At 46.2% G+C, this 18,653-nt stretch overlaps 1 protein-coding gene across 1 annotated transcript; it reads right to left on the minus strand.

Annotated features, from left to right (window-relative positions):
- Window positions 1–461: 461 nt before the first annotated feature.
- On the minus strand, window positions 462–18,653 carry LAMP5 (lysosome associated membrane protein 5). The gene is made up of 6 exons (XM_089777545.1): window positions 17,637–18,653; window positions 17,176–17,348; window positions 16,412–16,543; window positions 16,026–16,131; window positions 12,270–12,458; window positions 462–1,507 (listed from the first exon to the last, which is right to left on the minus strand). The coding sequence occupies exons 1-6, from the start codon at window positions 17,695–17,697 to the stop codon at window positions 1,329–1,331; spliced, it is 840 nt and encodes a 279-aa protein (XP_089633671.1). The 5' UTR covers window positions 17,698–18,653; the 3' UTR covers window positions 462–1,328.

Consider the following 18,653-nt stretch of genomic DNA (forward strand, 5'->3'; position numbering starts at 1 on the left):
ACAGTACATCTAGTCATCATCATACCATCTCAGTGCTGTTTGCACTAAACATCCCCCCAAAGCAAACTAAATCCACCTTTGTATCATTCTGCATGTGCCTCTACATTCTAAGTGATCAGTGCTTAAAGACACCCTTAGGCAGGTCTTCCTCAGGGCCTGTTGATTCAAAGGGGGACCTCTGGCTGCCCCCACTGCCGCAGTAGCAGAGGTGGTGACCAGAGCCCTGGTCCCTTTAAATTGCTGCCAGAGCTCCACACCCTATGCTCCATGCCGTTCTGAGGGCTGGGGGATGTGCACCACACTCTGGGCAGCACAGAGGACTGGTTGCCTGTTCCGGCCCCTTCTGCCCAATGCTCTGCCTCTCCCAGGAGCAAGGAGCCCGTCCCTACACCCCGACCTTGCCCAGGAGTCTGCAGCGACTGACAGCTCCCCTGCCCATAGGTTGTTTCACAATAAAAAGGCAAACCCAATGTTAGACACGTGTATATTTTAATTCATTTTAAAAATGTCGGACATTAGCGGATAGACTTCAGATTTCATGTTTTCTTGTTACATCGGAGAACGCCTGACATGATCTGCATAGTCACAGTAACATTTTTGTTTCGTTGTGAAATTGTCAGTTGCAGGCAGCAATGTAACGTTTCAAAAGACAATCACGAGACGTGCAGGGTGCCCAGCCAGAAGCATTTCTCAGTTGACTTGCAGTAGCGTGGTACTCTAGACTTTGTGCATCATCAGTTTTGTAAGTGTAACTCAGAAGTGTCCCAAGAAGCAAAAACAAACTTTCCTCTGTCCACCTTAAGTGTGAGGTCAGTTCCTCAGTTGCTTAAAATCAGCTGACTTCACTGGAGCAACACTGATTTATACCACCTGAGGATCTGGCCTGGATTTTTCCAACTAGAATGTCTACTTTGTGGCCACTTTCAGATTCCTTTCATTGGCTTCTCGGAGAATTTCTAGTGTGCCAAGAATGCAGGATATGGCTCTCAAGAAAGAATACCCTAAATTAATGCTTAGAGCAAAATTCTGAGTGGTGAATCTTCCCTCCAACACCCAACTCTCCATACGTGTATGGAAAAGGAACGTTGCATGCGTGTGGAGTGTAAAACATTAGGGTTTGCATATGAGAAGAGAATTTTGCCCTTAGCCTGATGCTTTGACCGTGAAGAGTGTTTCCATCTCTATTTGGCCATTATACAGAAGATGTGTGTGTGTGTGTGTGTGTGTGTGTGTGTGTGTGTGTGTGTGTGTGTGTGTCCTCACCTACAGAAAAAAAGTGCTTTTGCTTTGTCTACCTGAAAGGACTCTGTGTGGATGCATCTTGCCACCTAGCCCATGTGTTTGTATTGAGATCTGTCCCGAGGAATTTGTACCTGGTTGGCTGTCAGTTTGTGGTGGATATGGTACACGCAGAGGGTTATCACAATCATCAACCCCAATATCAGACCCAAAATCAGAGGTAGGGTTTCTTCTAACTGCTCCCTCTCATCCACTGGACACTTATGTTCTGCAACGAGGGAAAGAAGAGAGAGAGAAAGAGAGAGAGAGCTGATTAACTGTTTTTTTACATGAACTTTAGTGGTAGCGGCAGAGGACTGTGTTTTGGGGTCAAGTAACCCGGGTTCCAGGTCCGGCCATATGTAATAATAGGGGAACTGGTATTTTACTTCTACCTTCCCCTTTAGTGATATGAGTCCCTTAGCCTCTGTCTGTGCCAGACACAAAAGGGCATAACCATCCATCCATAGACAAAGCCAGGAAGTTACAGCAGGGACGTTGTTCAAGTGGCATTCTGACAACTTATCCCTGCTGAGGAGCTGCCCATCCTAGATCTCATAGACTCTGGGCTTTTCTTCACTTATCCCAAGATTGATGCTCCAGAGATTGTTTTCACAGAGTGCAATTTGGCGGGCCTAGTAAGAACTAGGGATGTTAAATTTAGTTTAATCAACTAATCCACTAGTCAATGGCTTGTCAATAAGCGGGGGAGCTGCAGCGGGTTAGCTCCCGGCCCCAGGAGCTAACCCCGCTGCGGCTCTGCCTTTTAAATGTATTAAGCGCTGGTGGGCTCTTTATACGTTTAAAAGGCTGAAGTGCAGCATGAGGGACCCAGCACGAGCCGGGACAGCTGATTGTGGTAGGCTCTTACTACATTTAAAAAGCAGAGGTGCAGCATCTGAGACTGGGTGTGAGCCAGGAATCAACTGATTCCCAGCGCACGCTTGGTCCCCGCTACCTCCCCCCCCCCCCACCTCCCCTGTCCCCCGCAGAGATAGTGCTGCGGGAAACCAGCTTTTAAGCCAGCTCACTCCATCACCAGCTCCTGCTCCCGCCCTTGCTGCCTCTGATAAAGGCATCAAGGGAGGGGGAAAGCAACTAGTCAAGGGACTAGTTGACTAATCCTTACATCCTTAGTAAGGACCCGCTAAATCGACCTCTTTTGGTGCCCCCATCGACTCTAGCTGACCGGGTCATGAGAAGTAAGGGAAGTCAACAGAAGTGTTTCTTCCATTGACCTCCCGCAGCGGGGAACATCGTAGAAATTTTCCTTAAGGTACATCAATTCCAGCTACACTGTTCTCATATCTTAGGTTGACTTTCTCCGGTATCGTAGCCCTGGCCTTTGGGTTGTATTACCACTCCCTGGAGCTACTGGGGCTCACAACACTTCCATTCAAGTTTCTGTGTACATCATGCAGCTGGCCATGGAGAAAGGGGCTAATCTAAATGGGGAAAGAGTTCTATAATTAAGCTTTAGAAAACTAAAACAAAGAAGGTAAGAAAAAAATCAATGAGAAAAATATTTAAGCCATCTCCTTTTCAATGCAGTTCCTGCCCTGTTTTTGCCAGAACAGTGATTAATCACTTGTATTCTGTTATAGACAAGTCCACAATTGCTGCAGTGCAGTTAAAAAAAAACGAGGGAGAAAACGGCTACTGATTATTATTCAGAATTCAAAAAATTGATGCCAGGGTTTGATGAAAAACACCCCCCTCTCATCTACAGACCGTAAGAATCCCATTGGAAAGTTGTTTACAACTCACAGGCATTCAGGCCTACAGGCATTCCACGGTGTTCCTCCTGCAAAGGCTACTTTAGAGGGCAGAGCTGAAAGGAGCGGAGTTAGAGTAAGGACCACAGAAGCCAGAATTACATAGACCTAGTGGTCCTATTAAACTCAGAGAAGATGTAACTGGTGTTCCCTGTAAACAAAGCTCTTAGGTGGCCACTCAGGAGAGATTTAGCTGACACCTATCTGATTAGCAGAGCACCCACAGCTCACAAGCATGTGTTTCTATTTGTGGTGCACATTTGCATATGTATCGGTGCACATAAACTTTATTCTGCCCTTGAGTGGAAAAATTAGTGGTAACATTGGCTGCATCCTCTCTTCTAACTAAAAGGCGTCCACAGGAACCGCACTATCTCCTTGTCTCTCATTCTAGGAATTTAGGCCCAGATCCTCAAAGCTTGTGAGGTGCCTAAAGCCCTTGGGAATTAGCTAGTGTGCATTGCTAACCACTAGTTTACAAAGTAAACTGGCCTCACCAGTCTATATGGCCATCACCACCAGGGCTGGGGTGGGTGAGCTGGGCAGCTGCCCAGGGCGCCAACCGATGGGGGGCGCCTGATGGCAACTGTAAGGGATGCTCCTGCAGCGCTGGCTCCCCCCATTCCCATGGCGCCGGCCAGCTGCGCCCTTCCCCCCACAGCCACAGGGCTCTGCACGGCCAGGCGCGGCCCACCCTGGGTTGCACGCCAGCAGCGGTGGCCAGGCTGGGCGGGGCAGTACATGCACCATGCACGCTGGTGGGCAGGCCCGTTCATGCGCCATGCGCCCAGGGCGGTGCCACGCGCCTGGGCCCAGTGTGCCAAAATGGCTCGGGTTGGCCCTGATCACCACTAATACTTGCCATGTAACTCTCTTGAACTTAGTTCTCATTCGATGGTGGGTAGACCACACCAAGGGGAGATGACTCCTCAATTCTTTTTGACCGAGTTACCCAGACACTCTTCCACCACTGCCCCTTCTTAGAGGTTGAAGGCGATGCCTCCCCACCGTAGTCTACAGGGTATTTCATAATCAAAAACCAGAGACTGAAGTGGGCTAATTAAAATATGATTTGTAAAACAACCCTACAGCAGATCAAATTAACGCAAAAGAAATGGTCTACTTCAGTGGGTTTTGGCCAGGGCCCCTACACAGAATTGCTTTGAGTTGAGTTGGAGAGAAGTAAAATGAATTAATAAATAGTAACAAATTTATTTGCTCTTATAAAGCACTTTTCATCCATCAAGCCCATAGGAATTTACAAAGCAACCCCATGGACCATACAGCCTATTAGTTTCTCACCTTCTTTTCCCAGAGATCTCCCTGTGATCGGGGACTAGTAAGAACATTTCAGACTTCGAATCAGCTGATTGGCTGGGTTTAAAGAGATGGGTATCATACAGTTCTTAGCAGTCCCTTATCATTAAGATTTCTCCTTATCAAATATGAAAAAATGATAGACTAAAACCTCATAATTTAGCCCAAAGGCTGTAAATGAAAAGATTTTTTTTAAGTGATCCAATTCCATTCATCCATGAGTGGATGCAAACATTGCAAGACATACGTATTTTCTGTTAAGATGGGCTTGTGGCTTTATTTCCTGAATAAAATAATAGTTGGCTTCTGAGATGTGCAACTTGGCTTGTAGATAGGCCTCATTGCACAGGACATACTTTGCTTAGGAAAAAATGCAGTTAAAGGAAGGGAGTTAAGATGTTTGAAATGGTGGATGATCTGGTTACATTTTAAGGTGGGATGTTAACGATGAGCGAGGTGTAGATATCCAGCAGCCACTGATATGCTAAGTATTGGGACAAAAGAATTAAAATTTTGGCAGTGATATCAGGCAGTCTAGTAAGCTGAACAGCTGTAATGCGAGGAAATGACAAGCTTTGCTGTTGAAGCCAGAGGGCCATATAGACTCGTGAGGGCAACCAACTCGAAATGACCTGAGGGTCCAAGTGAGAAGAAGGGTGGAAAAGGTCCAAGTCTTTTGGGGGAGGGGTGTTGTGGAGTTCTTTGGTGTGTAGATAGAAACAAGGTGAGGGGGACAGCGAAATTGATGCAAATCACTTCCCAAATCTTTGTGTGACTCAACAGGGATCTTGCCCTTCTGTGACTCCCAACCACTGGGTCAATGAAGACTGAGTGGAGTGGAGTGGAGTGGAGTGGAGTGGAGTTCTACCGGGTTGGGTCTGTAGGGTCAATAGCAAGGATGTCTCCCTATCCTGTCTATGAGAGCTCTTCAGCCAGATGAACATGGTCTGCTGTTTGACTGACCATTCTAATCACCATTTCACTCTGGGTTCCCAAGTCTTGCCTGACCAGTGGACACAGCAAGAGTCACGGAATCGTAAAATTGGAGAGCTGGACAAGACCACGCGAGGTTATCTAGTCAAGCTCCTTGCTCTGAGGCAGGGCCAAGTAAACATTGACCACCCTTGGCAGAGGTTTGTCTAACTTGTTCTTAAAAGCCTAAGCAGGAGTTAGGCTGTGGCCATGGAACTGTGTGCAATGGAAGGCGGGTTGAGTTTTAAGCAAGCATGTGTTTCCCGAGGGAATTAAAATGCTATGGACTCTGATTGTTCACAGGATAAATAATCATAATATTTTGCATTTATCTAGCCCCTTTTGTACCAGGAGAGCAAAGCACTTTACAAACACTGAGACTCACCACACCTCTTGGTGGTAGGTATGTGTTCTGGTCTACAGTAGGACTTTATTTCAAAATATCCCTTCTTCAGTCAAATTTATAAGCGGAGCATCCATTACCAAGCCCATTATTTCGAAATAACAGGCCACTCAATTTGAAATCTGAACTCCTGCTTTTCATCAGGAGTAACACTAATTCCAAAATAGTTATTTTGAAAGAATGGTAGTGTGGATGGGCCAGTGCCACTATTTCGAAATAACTTCTCCCTGGAGTAATTTGAACTAATTACACCCCAGTGCTTTCTGTAACATCCACATTAAAAGAGCCTGCCTCAGGCTAATTTCGAGGCTTTTAATTTGTTAAATGGGGAGTTACTAAGTTGAATTTACTAATTTCTAAATAGTTTCCTAGTGTCGACATGGCCCCAGAGAGATAGAAGAAGGCGTGATGCAAAAATGAAGGGCCTTCCACAGAGTGAGTTGAGGACCCAGCTGTAAAACCCATCACTCCTCACTCCCCAGCTCCTACTCTATGCTCCAGACTACATTCTTAATGGTGGGTCAGTTAAAATATTTCGGCTGAAACACACGTTGTCCCATCAGAAATGAGGATTTCATTGAAATCCACATTTTTCTGCAGGAAAAGATCAATCTCGGAGGAATTTTCCATCAGGAAAATCAAAATTGGGCTTTGCAATTCATATCAAGATTAACTTCTGAGTTGCCGAAGCCACAGTGGTGTCTCATGGGAGCTGTAGTTCTGGGTCCCTCATGCCCATATCGGCCTGGCTCCCTAGTATGCACGGTGGTATCTCCTTGTGATTGTACCATTACACGTCATCGTGGGTCACGTAATTCCCCTTAATGACAGCACACGTGCTCGCTGAGGGGAGAAACCTCCACCCCATACCCTCATCTGCTTTCCCATAGTAGCAGAGAAATTGTTTTGGCCCCAGTCCAATAAAGCACAAAAGCACATACTTAACTTCTAAGCACAGAGCAAGCCCATTGAAATCAGTGGGATTTGTCACACTTAAAATTAAGCGTGTGTTTGAGCGCATTGCTGGATCAGGCCTAGGTGTTTTGTGAGCAAGAAGGAACAACTTATCCTTCTTGTCACTTTTTTTCTTTCAGACAGTTGCTCAGCAAACAAAAGGCTGTCTTGGATTAACCTCCCTCCCCCAGAACTCAATGAGGCAAGATATGCAAATGTGGTGTCATCTATAGATCTGTATTCTAAAATATATACTCCACACACATTATTTATGCATGGTCATTTATTCCTTAGGAGCCTCATATTGTCAGAGGAAGCACAACATATGTTTCTGTGGTAAAGGCTTAATCCATACTCCATACTCAATAGAAGGCGAAAAGCACACAGGCTGTCTTTCTTCTCATTTATGCTGTTTACACGCACTGGTATAACTCTATTGAGTAATTCCTGATACACACCCATGTAAAAAGAGATGAGACTCAGGCCTCCCTAAAACTGTGCCCTTTATAAGTTGATAACATGATTCCTCCTCCTCTCCCCCGTCCCCCGCCCCACATGAGTACCTATGCTGTTGGCTAAAGCTTTCGTTTTCTCCTTCAACCTTCCACATTAGAACAGACATTAATTAGATTAAAAAACAATTTCCCTACCAGAAATTTTGGCCAGAACCAGCAAAATATGGGATCATAGTCAACGCTGATGAAAAGATTCCCATTGACTTGGGATTTGCCGTGGTGGGCCAGATGTGCAGAAATATTCAGTGTTCACATGTGGCTAGATTTTGAAAAGAACTGAGCAGGCTTGAAAATCTGACTCTTGCAGAGGTACATATCTCTGTGGTTCCACTAATTCGCAGCGTCCCTATTCCTAGTCCCTCCCCTAATTCCTATTCCACCCCAGTTCCAACCTCCTTTTTGCTGCATAAGTACGTGTCTTCTTTACAGGATTACTGGTTTTTTTGTTTGTTTGTTTCCCCTTCCTTTATAAGGAATAAGTTGTACAGTGTAAGCACATTTAGGCCTCTATAATAGTGTCCATGCTAAGAGGCTGTACTACTTCAACTATATGGCTACGTCTAGACTGGCATGATTTTCCGCAAATGTTGAAAAGTTTTCCGTTAAAAGCATTTGCAGAAAAGAGCGTCTAGATTGGCATGGACGCTTTTCCGCAAAAGCACTTTTTGCGGAAAAGCGTCCGTGCCGATCTAGACGCGCTTTTGCACAAAAAAGCCCCGATCGCCATTTTCGCAATCGGGGCTTTTTTGCGCAAAACAAAACTGAGCTGTCTACATTGGCTCTTTTGCGCAAAAGCTTTGCGCAAAAGGGACTTTTGCCCGAACGAAAGCAGCATAGTATTTTCGCAAGAAGCACTGATTTCAGACAGTAGGAAGTCAGTGTTCTTGCGGAAATTCAAGTGGCCAGTGTAGACAGCTGGCAAGTTTTTCTACAAAAGCAGCTGCTTTTGCGGAAAAACTTGTCAGTCTAGACACAGCCTACCAGTATTATTAAATCATTATTTTGTGTGTGTAGGAAAGTACTAAGAGTTAGTTAGAACAGGAATAGGGAAGTAGAAGGCCATATGGCAAATACAAGCTGAATAGATCTACCTGGAAACAATACATACAATCACACAAAAATTGGGCAATTTTTATTTCAGTAAAAAACAAAAACTGAATATTTTTGGCTGCTTGTGGGGGGGTTAATTCTGGGTGTCCTCACCCTTCTTTTTTTCAGCTGAATATTTAACAGAAAAATCCATTTTCAAAACAGGTTCTTTTTGTCACAAAAAGGTTTCAAACAAAAAGTGTTCAACCAGTGCTAGTGTTGGGTATAATAAAGAAATAAAGTAATGAAAGTGTTTGAAAGTGTTGGGGGAAAGGGCTTAAGGACAAATATGCACCAAAAGTGCAAGAGACATTTTATTGGATTAGTTTAACAATTAACAAAAGCTACAATTCTCTGTAAGCTTCTATGGGATGGTTTTTTTAAGCCAATTTGTATACCATAAGGAGAAGCGTGCTCAATATTTAATTCATACTAATACCTCAGTTTTAAAAAGGCACCAGTCCTCCTGCAGATAAAAGTATTTTCAGATTTAGCAGATCTCTTTCTCAAGTCTAATATATTTTAAAGCATTATGTGGCTTGTTCCTAATTAATAAAAATGTTACTAAATGTGAAATTAATGAGCTGCAAAGGAGCAGGCTAATTACTGTAATTTAAGACTAGCGGGAGATCCCAAGCTGAACAAATAATAATGCAAAATTTTTATTTACATACGTGCCCCGAACACACAGACATCCCTCATATGTAGGAATGATATGCACATGATGAATGGCAGACCATTTGGTAAATGGTGGAGCAATGTGGTAACTTACATCTATCAGGCATCTCTGACTACCTCAGCTCACCTCATCTGTATGCTGCCTGCTATTTAGTTTCCTTTGGGACTAATTCAACAGCCACCATTCAAAACACACACACACACGCGCGCGCGTGCGCGCGCACAAGCTTGCCAAAGAAATAATCCCCTTTTTCCTCAAATTCCCACATGTAGTTACAGTGTCCCTAGATCTATCCTGAATGGTGTCAAGTCTTGGACAAGTGACACATATACATGATGATCTCCAAAAGCCCATTATGGTTAAAAGAGAGGCTTTGTGCCATGAGAAAATCAGGAAAGGCCCTTTGTCAATGATGTAAAGTGCTACTTGCTTGCCTGTTCTGCTGTGAGATGGCAGACTTTACAACTCGGGTATTATACACAGACAGAAAAGCTAGACTGGGTAATTTTAATAAGAATGTGCATATTTTAGTTATAACTTTACCCTCACCCTGAAGGTCTGTAGAGTTGTATCCATTGTACTAGGAAGCCTAGATTTGCAGGTGGAGGGATAAAAAAAATAGCATCTGAAAAGTGTCAGAAAATCTCCTGAAATGTCTACAATATTTTTCCTGTAAAATATGTGACCTATACAGAGTACATGCTCCTTTGGCATGGTATACAGGAGTTATTTGAACCTATATAGAAGAATTACATAATTTACTCCCAGCTTCACTGTGAGTATGCAGCCATCGCGCTCCCGCTGAGTCAGTGCCTAGAACATCAAATGTTTGCTACATAATTTGGGGGAATAGTACGTGTAGTAATAAGCACTGTGGTTTGCAGTATTTGTAGAACTACCGTGAGTTATTTTCCCCAGACAGAATTACACAAATCAGTATTTTAAATGTTATGTTTGACAAGTAGCACCACCCTTTTCTAATCATCGGTTAGTTAGTAACAGATCTGGCTACTCCACATTTTATTTATTTCATCTTGCTTAGGCAATAATAATAGATTTAATTAACTCAGTGAAGCTGGAATTTGTAGGGCTGATAATAAAAAACTAACTCAGGCAAAATGACCTTTGGTCCAAATTAAAACCTAGTATAAAATCAGAATCACTCTAAATCAGTCAGTGGCATGATGCCAGATGATCACCAAATAACACAGCAGAATTCAGTTCTCTGGGAGTTTTGCCTGAGTTATAAGAAAACAGAATCAAATCCTACCGAAAAAAACCTTGGATGAAATCTTGGTTGCATGGACATCAATGGGAAAATCCCCATTGACTTCAATGGGGCTAGGATTTTACCCTTTAAGTATTAATACACATAAGAGTGTTGAACTAAGCATTTCAGGTACAAACATACTTGCAGCCATAAATAAATTAATAAATAAAGGCCACAGCACAATGTGCTAAAAGCAGATTCTGAACAAAAAAAAGTTGAAAAAAATACTATTTTGGCAATATTTACTGTTAAACTGGAGGCGTTTTTTATCATAAAGTTGGCAAATTTGAAAAAAAAACTTACAAAACACAGAAGCAACTTCTGCCTATTCTATATTTTTTAAAATATAACATTAAAAGAATGAAGTACCAAACAGTGAGGAAATGACAAAGTTAAAGATGACGCCCATCTTTAATTCTTCCCCTATAGCTGCCTGCGAATTACAGGAAACTGACTAATTACATGATCTTATACTACTTTTCCTGCAGGATCCCGCCTCATTCAGTGCACAAGATGGATGGCACGCAATGGCAAAAGCAACCGTTCAACATTTCTTTTTTCTTCATTGTTCAGTGTGGGGCTTCATGCCTCATTTGCTCCACCCCCCTCCAAACACTGCACTGAATAAGGACTGTTTGTTCTTTCTTTAATGGCTTTACGACATTTATCACTATAGCTCCTGAGCAACATGACTGCATCGGGAAGTATTAGCATCTCCAGGGGGCTGAATCAAAAACGGCAGGAGGGACTTGATCAAGGTTACACGGGACATCGGTAGCAGAACTGAGAATTGCCCCCCCCCCCCCGCATCTCCAGAGACCTGACCCAGTGCCTTGACCACAAAACCATTTTGCATGTCCAGATTCTTGCTCTATTCACAATACACCATATAACAAATGCAGCTCTCTGGACCATCGACCAATGTATCAATAGTCCCCAGTCAGTGGTGTGCAACTCCACTCATGCTCAATAGGTTACATCCCAGCTTCTGAGAAAGCAACAAACTCTATGGAGCATGAAGAGCCAGCAATAGCTTGGACAGGTAAAAGTAGCAGCCTGGGTCTCCCTGCCCTTCATTCCTCCTGCTGCTGCCACAGCCTCTGCCCCTCACCTCCCCTCATAACCCAGTCTCAATGCAGCTGCTCCTCCTCCACCAATCCTGCCTACAGCCAGTTTCAGACCTGGAGAAGAAGTGCTGAAAAGACATTTTGAACCTCTACCTCCTGCACACACCTTCACTGTGAGGGACGGGGGGTGCAGGGAGAGCCATCCTGAGGAACAGGGAGGGGGCATGAGGGGCACCCCATTTAGCAAAAGGAAATTTGGTGTGAGCACAGAGGGGAGTGGTGCATCTCCCCACCCCCCGAGCACAACCACGAGTCACCTATGCAGCTTTGCTAATCATTAGAAAGGCCCAGACTTCCCTTATGCAGACCAATCAATAGAATGCTGGCTGGCCATTTGGAAGCTGCATCACAGAACTTATGGACACGCAAAAAGCACCTTGATAACTTTGCCAAATCACAACTGGTTGTCATTTGCCCCACAAAAAGCAGACAGCCTAGGGCCAGACTGGAAAGGGGATTTGGGCTGCTAGTGATTCAGATAGCCACCTGCTGGTGTAACCCATGCACCTACTGGGTGTGGTTCATTGTTCCATCGACTGGCACCTAGACCACTTACACTGGAGAGCAAGAATGCGTTTCTTCTACAGCCTTAGCTAAGAGCCAATTGGCTTTTAGCTCAAGTGGTAGACACTCATGCACAAAGCTCCAGAGGTCCCAGGTTCTATTCCGCCTGTCTGCACTACACTGGGATTTTCAAAAGTGCCTCAGCGCCTAATTCCCCGGGGGAGTTTGAAGGCAAGGAGCATGCTGCATGGCCCAATAAGAAGCTTGATTCTGTATAGCTAGTACACTCACCACTCCCATGGAGGCCCCTAGGAGTCTGGGATGTGCAAGCCATGTAGGGCGAGGCCAGAGAGGATGCCCCAAGTGATTTTGCCCCAGGCGCCTACCTTCGCTGAAGACAAAGTCAGCGCTGATGTCGAAGGGCTGAATGCGGACTTCTGACAGCAAGAGAATGACCGTTCTCTGGTGGTCGCTGGTGGTGAGGGAGATGGTCTGCTGAGCTTGGCATTCGTAGGATTTCCCAGCCGGGGTGACTAAGGCGGAAAGGTGGTGTGAGCTGGCCGTGTGCTTCCCAGCTGTCAAGGCCACAAGAACAGGAGTGGAACAGTTAGATCCCCCAATCTGGCACTTGCCAGCATGGGTGGTGAGTGAAGGTAGGACCGGGGGAGGTAAGCCCTCAGCCCCACCCCTTCTGCCAAGGCCCCACCCCCATAGGAGCCAAACCACCTCCTTGCTCCCACCCCCACACACACCACAGGGAAGGCAGGTGGGCAGATGAGCAACCTCAGCCTCCCCAGACCCAACCAAGAGGAGGGTGGGCTCTCGGGAGCAGCAACACTCCACATTCAGTACATTGACAGTAGGCATTTTAGGATGTCGCATTATAAAGCCAATCTCCCCTGCCTCTAACAACTACATTGTTACATCAAAAGCTAAGAGTGGGACACTTTCAGCCCTCTTAATTAGCTTCATTAGCGCTGGCCCTATAATTGACAGGTACTTTTTTTTCTCCCCTGTTACGAATATCTTGGGTCTGTTATTTCCACTCCAGCTCATCTGAAGAACTTGGCTTCACGCACGAAAGCTCATGATACTATATATATATATATATATATATGTTAATCTCAAAAGTGCCACAGGACTTTTTAAAGTTACAGACTAACAGGGCTATCGCTCTGGGACAGAGTACAGTGACTGGACCAAGCATTCGGCGGTCGGAACCTATCCTTCGATTCCAAGTGTACAATGAAGGCATTGTTCTTCCTTTCTCAAACAGCATTGATGGTAGGAGTGCTGGCCTCAGAGAGGGCTTGATTTAAAATACATTCAGGTAAATGAGAGGTTTTTCTATAAATTTCAGCATGCTTTGGATCCGGCCCCATACTCCCAATATGCAGGCAACAGCAAGCACACGATTACACTTAGCCTCTGTATTGGGGTGCAAAAAAACTGGACACACTCATCCCAAAACCTGGAAAAATACCTTCTTCATGTGGAGTTGCCTTTAGAAATGATTCAATGATATAGGGATGTCCTCAGCTTCATGTCCATTGCTCATAGAGTTCTTCGGAGGGCTACTTGCAACACATTTCACCTCTAAGTGCAGGGAGAATTGTCAATGGGAAGGCCAGCTTCACTTGAGAAAAGGCACATTTACCCATGTTCAGGAAGAACATAGATAAGTGTGGTTGGTTAGTTACCTAGATCTTACTGTGTTTTTTGGAAATAAAATAAAATGAGCATTGGCCAAGTAGAAATCCTACGGCAAAATTTTCTCATTATGGCAAACCTATTTCTAAATACAAACCGGCACATGATCAGCTGTATGGAATGATGAGTAACTTTCTGCTCATCTGCAGCTCTTGTGTTCATCATTAGGTTTCACATAGAAGAGAAGCAGGGCTTCATATTTGCTCTGTGTATGAAGGTTATGTACAGGCGGCATGCAAGATAACCACTGCAAGGTAAAAAGCTATTCCAAAGTCAAGGTTGCACATTACGTTATAGACTCAAGCATTGGTGGTGCACTAAGGTATGCAAACCCTTTTGGCACACGCTTTATCTTTCAGTAAAAACGCACCCATTTTGTTACCCAAAAGACTATGTTCTTCATAGAAAAGAAGGAATGTGCCCTTCCCCCCTAAGTGAAGCTGGCATTCTTAGGCTATGTCTAGACTATGCAGCATTTTTTTAAAGAGAATATGCAAATTCATGTGGCATTTGCATATCTTCTTCCAATCTCACTTTCAAAAGAGGCTCTTTCGAAAGTGAAAGTAGTCTGGACACAGGTTTTTTCGGAAAAAAAAAAAACCTTTTTCAAAAAAACTGCTGTTCCTTAGAAAAGGAGGTTTACGTGTTTTGTTTCTTTTTAAAGGGTTTTTTCCAGAAAAAACTGCATCCAGACTACTTTCACGGATCCTCTTGTGAAAGTGAGATTGGAAGAAAACATGCAAATTCTGCAGAATTTGCATATCCTCTTTCGAAAAAAACCCCGTAGTTTACACATGCCCTTAGTGACAAAATGGGAAGTGTGATGTTATACCAGCCATCAAAACGAAAAAATAAGGCTCTTACAACCAATGGAACAAAATAAGACCCCAGTCCAGTATGACAGTATCTGAGGTGCCTGTCTTCAGGATCGCAGACTTACACAGCAAGATATTTTTTCTATAACTTACACACATTTATAAATATACAAATTCCCTATGCGCTCCCTGAGCATAGAGGAGAAATGTATTGCAAGTAGCGCTTTGAAAAAAACTTTATGAGCAGTGGGAATGAAGCTGTAGCTGTCCCGCTTTACTGAATTATTTGTAAATGTAACTGAAATCGCAGAATGTCTTTCCCTAGGTTTTGTGCTTGGAAGAGAACTGAACTGCTGGGAGCTAAGAATGACAACTATGGCATACAATGGGATCAAAATCGTGCTGAAATATTCAGAGGTGGCCGCAATTAATAGGACGGAAAAGGTGACCTCTGCGTTTCAACGTGTCGAGAAGATGGTGCTGAAAGTTCCCCCAATAGCATCCAGGTGAGATGTTATTCATACACAGTAGAGGAAAGGAGTGGTGGGAGGAGAAGTATGAAAAGAAACAAAATTAGGTGAGGGAAGCAGGAAAAATTATGAAATGAAATGGAATGTGGTAAAAAAGAGAGAGAGAAAACAGTAGCAACAGTGCAATCCCCGAATCAGAAAACAACAGGTAAATGTCCATCCCTCTTAGCGTTTGAGTGATTCAATCAAAAAGTTATTTCCTTCCAATTAGCCTGAGGTAGGGCCTGAAATCTAGTTCCCATTTAAGTCAATTGCAAAACACCCAGTGATCTGTCTGGGAACAGGATCTGGTGCCTAACAGCCAGGGGCAATGATCAGAGGTTGAGGATGAAACGGGGGCTCTCACAGCATGTGGAAGGGGTACTAGAAGGACTGGAAATTCACTTCACTTCCTTATTCTCCTGAGTATAGCTATGGGAGTGTAGACCTGCCAGCCTGCCATAGCAGAGGCAAAGAGCGGATGAAAATGGGCACGTTTTTCCGTAGCTCTATCCTGCCCTGGTTAGAAAACCACTGACCGCACCTCCCAAAGGCAGAAATATTGTGCTTAAGGAAAAGAGGGAGGAGGGCTTTGCCTGGCAAACAGATTGGAGGTGGGGGAAGGGTTTTCTCCTCCCAGCAAGGAGAATATCTGGGGACTGCCAGGAAATTGTAAAGGAAAAGAACATCGAAATGGGAGGATGGCAGTGGACTAGAAAGTCTCAGAGGGGTAGCTGTGTTAGTCTGTAACTTTTAAACAAGTGAGTAGTCCTGTGGCACCTTAGAGACTAACAAACAATATATAGTATCGTGAGCTTTCCTCGGCAAAACCCACTTCCTCAGATGATAGGGTCTCTTCCTGTTTTCCTTCTTTATCTGTTCGTGCTGTAGGCCTGGGTGAAAAGTGGCATTTCCCAGGCATGAGGGATAGGCTGGTGAGAATGGGGTGATTAGCTGTTTGCAGTAGACACACATTTTATTTTTAAATCTATTGATTTCAATACATAATCTTCTCGATTTCATCTTATAACCTCTTCTACAGCCCTGGGGTGAGGACTTAAGGGAAAAGCAAATCGGCTCGGAGAGGCCTTTACAAGCCTGCACTTACGGTTGACGGCGTCTTTGAAGTAGGTGGGCTCAGAAGTGTCATAGACAAACAGGATCTTGTTCATTTTCCAGAAGGCTTCCTGCCCTTTGCTGGTGTTGTGGCCTTCCTGCCAATTAAATCCCGATGGTCATTTCAGTAAAAGAGCTTCCTGGGATTTAAAATGCACCGCTCGGGTCATTTTAGGACATTTGTGGCTCCGTCTCACATCTAGTGTCACCCACCCCGAATGCAGGGTGGCACGAATGCAGGGTGTTTCCTCACCAGACGTTAACACGAATCCGAATTTAAGACCTCGGGCTGGTTTGGCGGGAGTGAAAGGTCATTGGCTTTTGGTTGACAAAAGGAAAACAAAAAGCAGCGCACACAGTGATTGTAGAGTCACTTACCTTGAGAAAATAGAGTTTGAGGGTGTAAGTTTTGTCTAGCCAAGAGATCTGGAGTTCCGATTCTGTAGGGCCACATTTTCCTTTCATTTCTGCTCCTCGGGAAAGTGGAATCCCAGCTTCTTCTGTTATCAGCTAAGTGCACAAACCACACACACACACACACACACACACACACACACACACACACACACACAAACCACACACACACAAAAGAATGTTACTGGCACCAGCCCTGGCTGTTCATGGCAGGAGAAGGGGATCGTGTACATGGGCTCCAGTATAAAATAGCAGAGAAATGCGTCCTTCCTCCCTCCTCCCTCCCACCCAAAGGGGAAAAATTACGTCCTTTGTGGGTAGGCACAAGGAGTGTAGACACAGCAATGCGGATCCGTCTGGCTTTAGGGAACTGGGTTTTCCCATGCTCTAGTTCAGACCTTTGACAACTGCCCCTCTCCCAAAGCACCAAATGCAGATGCATCCCCTGTTCCTACCCGTTCCGCTACGGATTCTGCTGGGAAGCGAATTGAAAATGGGTGGGGAGGGTTCAACGATCACCAATATCTTTCTCCCCTCTTTGGCAGTGCAGGGAAGCGAGGGAAAGGGGCTGCGAGCTGCATAAGGACGCCGGGTGCCTTTGGGGTGCGAGGCGAAGCGAGCGCCCAGGCTCCGTTGGAGCGCACCCGGGCGGGGAGGTGCAGGTAGGTCCCCACCCGAACCTAACGCCCTTGCTAAGCTAAGCTAAGCGCGCCGCGAGCTCTTCTTACATCCACGAAATTGCTGGCCGACACCTGGTAAGGGACGATGACTTTGGCTGCGAATTCTGCCATGAGGCAGGTGGTACCGTTCTCCCGCACCACGAAAATGTCCTTCTCGGGGCTGCTGGCGAGCCCGGAGAGGTTCTCCACTTCTTGCTCCGCCCCGACCCGAGCCACGGCACCTGCGGGCCAAACCACAAAAGCAACAGATCCCCCTTGTCAGGCTCCGCGGAGGGGGGCACAAGTGGCAGCTTGGCCCCGCTCCTCGGCAGCCCCCGCGCCCAGCCGGGCGCTAAAGCCCTTGGCGAGACATGAACGGGCTTTAGGGCAAGCGCTTCTCTGGGGAGCCAGCCCGGCGCCTGAGCTCCAGCGCATCCTGCTCGGAGCTCCCCGCAGCAGGCTCCTTGCAAGCCGGGAGCCGCCGGGCAGGTGACCCAGCCTCTCCGCGCTGGGGTGAGCGCGATACTCACAGACCAGGCACAGCAGCAGTCCCGGGACGCGCAGAGCGGCTCGGAGCAGCCTCCCCTCCATGCTTCTCTCCCGGGTGCGCCAAAGCAGAGGCGGCTGGAGCCGGGAACTCCACTCGGCGATGCGCGGGCGGGCTGCGAATGCGCCAAGAGCGCGGCGTGGCACGGAGAGGAGGCGGCGGCGGCAGGAGAAGTGGGGGCTGGAGAAACGCCTGGAGGGGGGGGGGGGGGGAAGAGCTGTCCAAGGTCCCCCCGGCTCAGCTGCAGCACAAGCTCGAGGCTACTTCTGGGCTTGTTTCAGCACCTGCAGGTCCCAGCCGCCTGCCGCGTGTGCGCCCTGCGAATGGATCCAAAGGCGTCGCCTGCTTGGGGGTGGTTGAGTGGCGCACGCAGAAGCACTGGGGGGCGCTCGGCAGCTCTGGGGTTAACAGAAATCCTCGGCCACCCCCTTTGCCTCGGCTTAGCCACTGACGCCTTCGAAGGCTCCTGCTTCTGCTCTAGATCAGACGCGGCTCTGGCAAGTGGTGGAGACGGGCTGTGTTGCTCCCAGCGCTATAAAACGGGGTGTCGAGGCACTGCAGTGCCATCAATCCCGCGCCCTTGTCACTCTGGCTCGATGTCATGCGCTAACAGCAAGTCAAGGCTTCTGTTGGTATTTGGGGGGGTTTTCACGATCGCCCTCCCCATAGCCAAGGGGCGCACAATATTTTCTGAGAGCGCTGCTTGGAAAACGGGCCGACTCAAAACCGGCTGCGGGAGGAATTAGTCTGTTTGTGCTCGGCTAAAAGAAAACACATTGTTCGCTTGCCTTCCCAGCCCGAGCAGAGGTCGTCACGGCTCTGAAAGGTCCCTGTGTGTAGCCAGAAAAAAGCCCAAGTACTTCGGGGGAGTTACTAGGGGGGAGCAGAATGTGGTGCCCTGTGTCTGCTAACCAGCGCCCATCATAATCTCTATGTCCTCCAAAACGCCCACGGAAGTTTTAAGACTTTCGCCTCTTCCAGGAGTGTCTGACTATGTCCT

This window comes from Pelodiscus sinensis, chromosome 3 (genome assembly GCF_052426305.1).
Source record: "Pelodiscus sinensis isolate ZL-2025 chromosome 3, ASM5242630v1, whole genome shotgun sequence".
Lineage (NCBI taxonomy): Eukaryota > Metazoa > Chordata > Testudines > Trionychidae > Pelodiscus > Pelodiscus sinensis.

Excerpts from the sequence above, each read along its gene's own strand:
- LAMP5 (XM_089777545.1), bottom strand. The coding sequence starts at position 17,697 with ATGGAGGGGAGGCTGCTCCGAGCCGCTCTGCGCGTCCCGGGACTGCTG. Across the intron at positions 17,349-17,636 it reads ACTGCTGCTGTGCCTGGTCT|GTGCCGTGGCTCGGGTCGGG; the intron begins GTGAGTATCGCG and ends TTTGGCCCGCAG. Across the intron at positions 16,132-16,411 it reads TCAAACTCTATTTTCTCAAG|GAAGGCCACAACACCAGCAA; the intron begins GTAAGTGACTCT and ends TTTAATTGGCAG.